Source organism: Limulus polyphemus, unplaced genomic scaffold (genome assembly GCF_000517525.1).
Source record: "Limulus polyphemus unplaced genomic scaffold, Limulus_polyphemus-2.1.2 Scaffold254, whole genome shotgun sequence".
In the NCBI taxonomy this organism is placed as follows: domain Eukaryota; kingdom Metazoa; phylum Arthropoda; class Merostomata; order Xiphosura; family Limulidae; genus Limulus; species Limulus polyphemus.
In genome coordinates, this window is record NW_013665864.1 from 409,500 (window position 1) to 417,377 (window position 7,878).

Here is a 7,878-nt window from a genome sequence, read left to right on the forward strand (position 1 = left end):
AAATTGACCGAGCCCATGTTGAGAGAGTTAACAAATCTTAAAAGAGAGGATGTGACAGGTGGGTGTGACAAGAGGGGTCTCATTTTCTATTTGATGGCTCTGTAACCAAATAAGATTGAAGGCTATAAAAATTATACTTTGTCTGAGGGATGATGATTTGATAGTGAGTAATTTACTTTAAATTTTGGACTTATAGGAGGGGTGGTGAATAAATTACAGAAGAGGGGATGCCTAGAGAAAATATATATTTCTCACAGTAGGGGAAGTTCAGGATTTTTTGAAAAAAAAACTTTGAAATGCATATAGGAGGTTTTAGGGACTACACAAAGGAAATTTGAGATTTTTGAGATGAGGAAAAAGTATTTTTAATTTTAACATAAAAATTAATTTACACACGGACTATTCAAAACAAATACTCAATGTATTCTTGGACAAATCTTTATTTTATTGTATTAAAAATACTTCACTAAGAAATATGACTTTTTGTATGTGAAAGACTTGTAACATTAACTGAAAGATGGCCAAATTTCATGCAGATATACCAACTATATTGAGAGTTGTAAGTATTAAATCTATAAAGACTTTAAACAAGTACAAAAAGGTCACATGGTTGGTCAAATTGACCGAGCCTTGTATTGAGATTGTTAATAGAGCTGGGTGATTAATGGTATTTGATAATCATTTATTGAGTTCATTAATAAATTACATTCAACTAATTGATTATTCTCCCATGAGACTTAGATAGTTGGGATAATCAGAAATAGTAAGAAACAGAAATACTAATTTAGATAAGTTGATTATTTTTGTGAATTGTGACACTAATTAATGAATTAATCAAAATAATAATGAGAAGCCATAATGGCAATATTTTGATTATTTGGATAGTTGAAATAATTACAAACATTAATAATTGGAAATACTAATTGAGATAAGTTGATTATTTTCATGACATTAAATGGTTAATTGAATTAATCATCCAACTCTATTACTCAATCTTTATTGTTCTGTTACACAACTAGTTACACCTTGCAAATTTTCTTGAATTTTGTGATTGAATCTATAAGTGAGTTTGCATTGAATTGTAAACTTGTGTATACATTTAGATAATTTCCTGACAAAGCTTCCATTATCGAGTCCTCCACTAAAACTTTATAACTCTGTATGGACCACATAGTACCTTTGTGGTGTAGCGTGTACACATGCATGTCAAATTTTATAGTTTGAATAAAAATAGTAATTCTGACTGTTTTAACTATTTTAACTTGAAAATATTTTATAATTGATACTTTATCACTCTTATTTAGTGTTATTTGCAAAGAAAAAATATAAAAAATGTACCAACATTTATTTCTGTGCAGCTCCAAAGAGTCTATCCTATAAACATTGCACTAACAAAATTTTTTTTTAGAATTCTTCTGCTAATCCCAAAGTATTGGATTATAGTTATTAAAGATTTATCATCCATTGAAAATATAATTATCCATGTTCTATTTATCACATGATTTTCATTTTAGTAGTTTTATTACTACAATCCCTACATGCTCACCCATTTATGATGTAACAGCATGTGGTCTGAACAATTACTAATGAAGCATGGCTTTGAAAAAAAAGCTACAGGTGTCATTTAAATATGATTGGATAGAGCAGTTTGTATATTATTCATGTCAGTGTAACCCAGTGGTATGAGCAATAATACACGGTTTTGTGGGAAAGGGACTAGATGCAGCTCCTGCAGAGGTGAACAAAGATTCTAATGGGAAGTTTACAACATTTAGGAACAAACAACTGATTTCAGAATTTTTTTATTGTTTCTTTAAATTATTTTTTCATTCCTGAAAATGTTCATGTTTAATTATATCTGTTTGAAAGCTACAAAAATTGTGTATGATAAGACATCAGGTAAGCTTAGTTGGGTTAAAGGGAGTATGGTAAAATATTCCAACAAATCAGATCCTTATCTGTTGAATGCTATTAAGTTTATTGTAATTGATAAATGCAAGTAAATAAAATAATTTATTATTTATTGAAAAGGAACTATATTTATTAGACATAAACTTATCTCAACCAAGAACACTGTTAGCAAAAATATTGCTACCTAGCCTAACAAAGGTACTGATGTTAACATTTTTAAAGTTCAGAACCTAGGTCACCAATTAATGTTAGCCGTTTTTTGTCATTTTTGTTATGATTTATAGTTGAAAATGATGACTACTGCAAGTAGTAAGATAAAGTATCTAAAGATATATGTTAATGAATATCAAGAGTTAAAACTGATTGGATATATGAAATATAACTGATCAAATCCAGACACAGGATTTTTGTTTGAAAATTATTTTCAAAACTGTGTAATAAAATAATTTGGGGAAATTTCATAACCTAGAAAATGATAGAAGTACTGTTTTAAATCATAAGAAATTTTTAAGCCAAAACTAGATACTGTTTAGTAAATTGTACTCAGTTTCATGCAATTTCATTAGATATTTAACTGAGTGAAGAAAAATAAAACGGTTTATCAGTAATACCACTCTGGTCTGGAAAGAATTAACTGTTTCTTAAGGTTAAAAATTTTTTATTTTTTGTTCAAAGTGAGCTTAAAATGTAAGAAACAATGGTTTTTTATTAATTTCTTGGCTTAATTTATTAACTTCTGTGTATAAAATGCATAAAGCAAGGGTACTGTATTAGCTATTTCTATAATGTATAAAATATAAGCAAGGTTTTTTTTTATTAGCTTCTTAGTTTTATGGATAACATTTATGCAAAGGTATTATTTGAGCTTCTTGCTTTCATGGATAAAGTGAAAGCAAAGGTACTTTATTAGTTTCATGTATAAAATATAAGCAAGGGTGTTTTATTAGCTTCTTAGTTTAATGTTTGAAATGTAAGCAAGGCTGTTTTATTAGCTACTAAGTTTAATGTTTGAAATGTAAGCAAAGCTGTTGTATTATATACAGCTTTTAAAATGTTTCATTAACTTTTTTCTGATGTTAATGTCTAAATGATGAAACAGACTGGTGAATAAAGCTGTAACTATCATTTGATATTGCTTCATCTTCAGTCAAGTTATCTCTTTTTTTTCTTTTGAGATTATAAAGAAATTACCCTTGTTGTGTTTGAAAAATTTCAAAAGCAAATTATTCTTTTCTCTTATCATAATCATACATCTTTTTATTGAACATGTAAAGATTGACAGAATACTACTGACATTTTTATTTAGGACATGCCATGCCAATTAGGTCACTAACATTTTCACCTGATTCCCAGATGTTAGTGACAGCTTCTGATGACTGTCATATTAAAATTTATGATGTGTAAGTAGAAATATTTTGGGTACTTTGATATATTGATTTTTCAGTACTGGTTTGCTTAAAGTTTAGAATATGTATGCAGTAACATTAAAATAATGCTTGAAAATTTACAATTTGAAAAGAAATGGTGTCACCAAGCTCTGTCAGTTTTCAAATTACTTATCCCCAAATTGTAAGCTTTCAAGTACAGTTTTTGATATACTTGTAAAATCTCTATTTTAATTCATTAACCTATTACTTTCGTATTAGTGTATATGCTTAAAATAATAATGTTTTTTTACATGATGAAAATATTGACTGCTGGGCTGGTAATTAATAACTGTATTTTTTTTTGTTTGTATAAAAGTGATCATTATTGACTAAATGTTAAAATTTGTAATACTTTTGGCTGTATGTGTGTAATGATTTTATGGTTTCCTCAAATAGTGGATTTTAATTCTGTACTTTGCAATTTGCACATCAAATGGTTTCTACAGATAATTTTTTCAGTTTTAAAATTAAATCTTAGATAATAGATTCAGATGTTATATTTTTTTAGAGCTTTCTCACTTATGTGCCACATTCTGGGCTCAAATTTAGATGTAACATATGCCAGTCAAATTTCCCTGCCATAATCATCCAGCATGAGCATATTACAACTAACCAACAAAAGAACTTTAGATTTGATACTAATAAATGTTCTTTAAACTTTCAATGTGAAATAAGTACTTTCATTATTCAGAGGTAATGTTGGAATGGTTGCTGAAGATGCTTTTATCCTTTGAAGCTGCTTAGAATTCTTAAAACTATTATAGTATCATTATTGTTATAAATTAAAAAAAAAGCTATAATCTTTATCTTAATATAACATTAGCTATAAAAACTGGTACAGGTACACTACTGATTTTCTGGCACTCTTGGTTCCAGAGCCTTGCTGGGTTATCTGTTTTGCCGGACCAACAGAGGTCATGTAATAATAATTCAACAATACACCTCTGACCCATTAATTATACCCCTCTCGTGTCTCTAAAGCACCATGGACTGCTAGAAACTTAAATAAAACAAATATTAAATGTAAATTCAATGTGAATTAAATGATTAATAAAATACATTAGTACAGGTATAAATGATACAGGTTTATTAGTACAGTATAAATGAAAAATGTTTATAATTATTGTACTTACAAAGGATGTTGCAGTAGTACCACTTCCAAAGTGGCAAATTTTAGAATTTTACTGTTATTGTTATTTTCAAGTACGTTATATTTTGAATTTTCATACACTATTATCAACATTCTGCATTGTAAAAAAATTTAAAAAATTGAAACTAAATATTTGCATCTTGTTGAACTACATATTCTTGGCAACATTCATGAAAAAATTCAAGCAATTTGATACACTAGTTTAATATTTATAAGAAAATTTTCATGAGAGTGACATACCTACTTAAAATGTAAGTAGTCTGTTCTGAAAGAGTGCACACCACATGCAATGCTATCTGTGGCTGGCCAGTGAAGTAGTCTGGTGGTCGCTGGAATTTCAAGTGTGCTCTCATAATTTTGTCCAGATTAAAGGAGGTTCCAGACCACCAGTTGCCGGAAAATCGGTGGTGTACTGTAGATACAATCTAACAGTGCATTTATTTTACCTTACTTTACTTAACCCTTTCACAATGGGTGCCCTTTTAAATGCTTTTCCGTGCAGGTCACTGTGTTATATTCAAAATTAATTAAATGCTTTTACTCTCAATATATGTGAAAGACATTAATATTATAATGTATGTTATGATTCAAAGTTTTATTTTATCTAAGTTTTAAGTCCTTTATTTCAAAATAAACCTTTAAAAAACTACTTAAAACTTCAGATGTATTATCATGTGACCAATGAGCTATGAAAATTCTCTACTTTGGCTCAGTGTATCTTGGTAGTTGAGTAGAGATACGTTTAAATAATAAGATGCTTACATAACCAATTGATTCTCACATTTCAAAGTTCTCTGAATGAATATAGTTAAAACAAGTAAGACATTTTTTCAACCCCTGACAGGTGCCAAACCCACCTTCAACAGATTTGTTTCAGCTTTATAACCTACATGTAGATTTTACATACACATGTGTATAATCATTAGAAAAAGCTCATTTTAAACTGTAATCTAACAACAATTATTTTGAAATTGGTGCCCAGTTGTTGTCACAAGGTACATGGAACTAACTATAGTGTTGTTAGCTGCTTGATCGACTATAGTAATTACACTTGTTTCTTACCTAAATATGTTAAAGTTAGAGATACAGTTTAAATTTTGTTTAGGTCTTACTATTATATTTTAGTTATGTTTTAAAATGCATAATTAAAAGGTTTAAACATTTTTTAAATATACACATACTTTGTGTCCATTCTCAAGGCTTATGATATTATGTGGTGAACGAAAAATTTTGCAGAAAGGTTTTGCATATCTCCCAAAGACACTGTAACATGCTTTGAGAGCACTGTTGAATTGTGTCAAGATGAATAATGTGTGCTAAAGGACAAGAAAGGAAGATAAAACATTAAAAATTAACTACATGTAAAATAGAAAACACCTGAAATTTCAAATATAACCAAAAGAATATATTTTAAGATATTCCCACAAAAATTAAAAGATACATACTTTTTTCTATTTCCTACTTTTAATCATATCATTGCACATTGATGATAATAGCTAGAGTTAGTGATATGGTAGAGAAAATGAAAAAAAATATATATATATATAAACATATGCAAAAATATTTTGATTTTCATGTATGAGGTTCTAGAGGTTATGTAAATGAAATATGAAAACTATAAAATGAAGTATTTTTATTCTTAAAATAAAAATCGCCTTTCACACAATTTTTTTAATAGTTTGAATGCAAGTAACTACACTAGAAAAATAATAATATACTTTTACTAAAAACTTAATTATAATAATGTCTTTCTTTGTGTACAAGATCCTTATAAATTTTAAGAAAATCTTACCACTTTTGAAAGGCTATGCATGTATTGTTGTACAATTGAAATTCGTGACTTGATTTCCACAAATTGTACGATCCCGACATGAAAGGGTTGGTGTCCCACTATTAACATAAAAGATTCTTGAGAATTTATTTGTTGGAACCAAGCTAATATATTAGGCTTCTTTAGACTTGTGTAAACAGATCAATGTGGGAATAATTTTTTATATTAACGTTTTCTTTTCTATAGTCAACATGCAAACCTAGTGGGGACATTATCAGGACATGGGTCATGGGTCCTAAATGTGTCATTCTCTCCAGACAACATGCATTTTGTATCAAGGTAAGTAACATGTAATATACCTTTATGATGTAGTATCTTAAATAGTTCCAAAAAACAGGAGTTTTATACAGTATAAGAATTATAATATACTATGTTAAATAAATTACTTTGGTTGTTAGCCTTGCTTCCCACACATTTCCTCAGGTGAACTTAAAAGGAAGATATGTAAATTTTAGTCTGAAGAAATTTGTAATAAAATGTTGTCTGACCTGATAAGTGTTTGAAACAATTAAAAACTAATAATTATTCATCTGCCCAAGACTTCTATGGCTTCTTTATTGAGGTTGTCTATAACAACCAACTGCTGATTATCCTGGTTAACTTAATTTTTTTATTACATTGCTTCTTCCTTAAAGTTTTAATTCCACTTAACCATCAGAATCTATCATACATTTAGTGTTCAAAAATAATTAAATACAAAATGTCTGAGGTGGGGAAGGAATTTTATGGTATCTTGTATTAGATAAAAGGGGAAATGGGCATTAGGCTTGGGTTACTTTCAAGAGACAGGATGACTTCTGTGCATGTTTGACTATTATGATACTTCTACTACGTCTTAATGGCAAAGTATGAGTTCAGATAAAGTGTAATTGGAAATCACCTAAGTGTCCACTTGAGAATTAATTTGTATGTATTTAATTCTCCTGTTGCAGGCAAAATATTTAATATTTGTATCCCGAGTGAAAAGCCATTTGTTTCAGATGGAAACCATTTTCAATTTGTTTTCTCTGTGGATAGAATTAGAGTTGTATTGTTATATTTGTTGCTGGAAACTATTTCAAGATCATTTTATGTTCAGGTCATAAAACTAGAAAATATGTAGTGCACTGTATTAAAAAGTTTTTCTCTGTTTCAGTTCGTCAGATCATTCAGTGAAGGTTTGGGACATTTCTACAAGAGAGTGTGCCCACACATTTCAAGAGCACACTGACCAAGTATGGTGTGCCAAATACAACAGTAATGGTAGCAGAATTGTGTCAGTTTCAGATGACAAAACTATTGCTATATATGACTGTCCAGTTTGAACTGTTTCATGTTTTTTGAGTGGTATTGTGCTTAATGTGTGAATGGTCATTTAAAATATGATTTACCAGAACTAGAGAATAGTGTATTAAATCTATGTCAATCCAAGTTGTTGCTTCTGTAACGTATTTGTTCTTTACTATAAGGAACCCACAAATTGTATTCAAAAACATCTGCTTCAAGAACATAAGAAAAATCAGTTATATTTGTATATAAGCTAATAGTCAAAGTTAACATAAAAAAACTGTGGCATTGAA

General features: G+C 28.9%; 1 protein-coding gene across 1 annotated transcript in view; it reads left to right on the forward strand.

Moving 5' to 3' along the window:
* Nucleotides 1–7,878, forward strand: part of LOC106478849 (WD repeat-containing protein 61-like) — a 31,469-nt gene extending 23,591 nt beyond the window's left edge. The window contains exons 8-10 of the mRNA XM_013939422.2: nt 3,218–3,311; nt 6,506–6,598; nt 7,455–7,878. Of these exons, the coding sequence (XP_013794876.1) occupies nt 3,218–3,311; nt 6,506–6,598; nt 7,455–7,623 (356 nt within the window). The 3' untranslated portion in view covers nt 7,624–7,878. The remainder of the gene's footprint in view (nt 1–3,217; nt 3,312–6,505; nt 6,599–7,454) is intronic.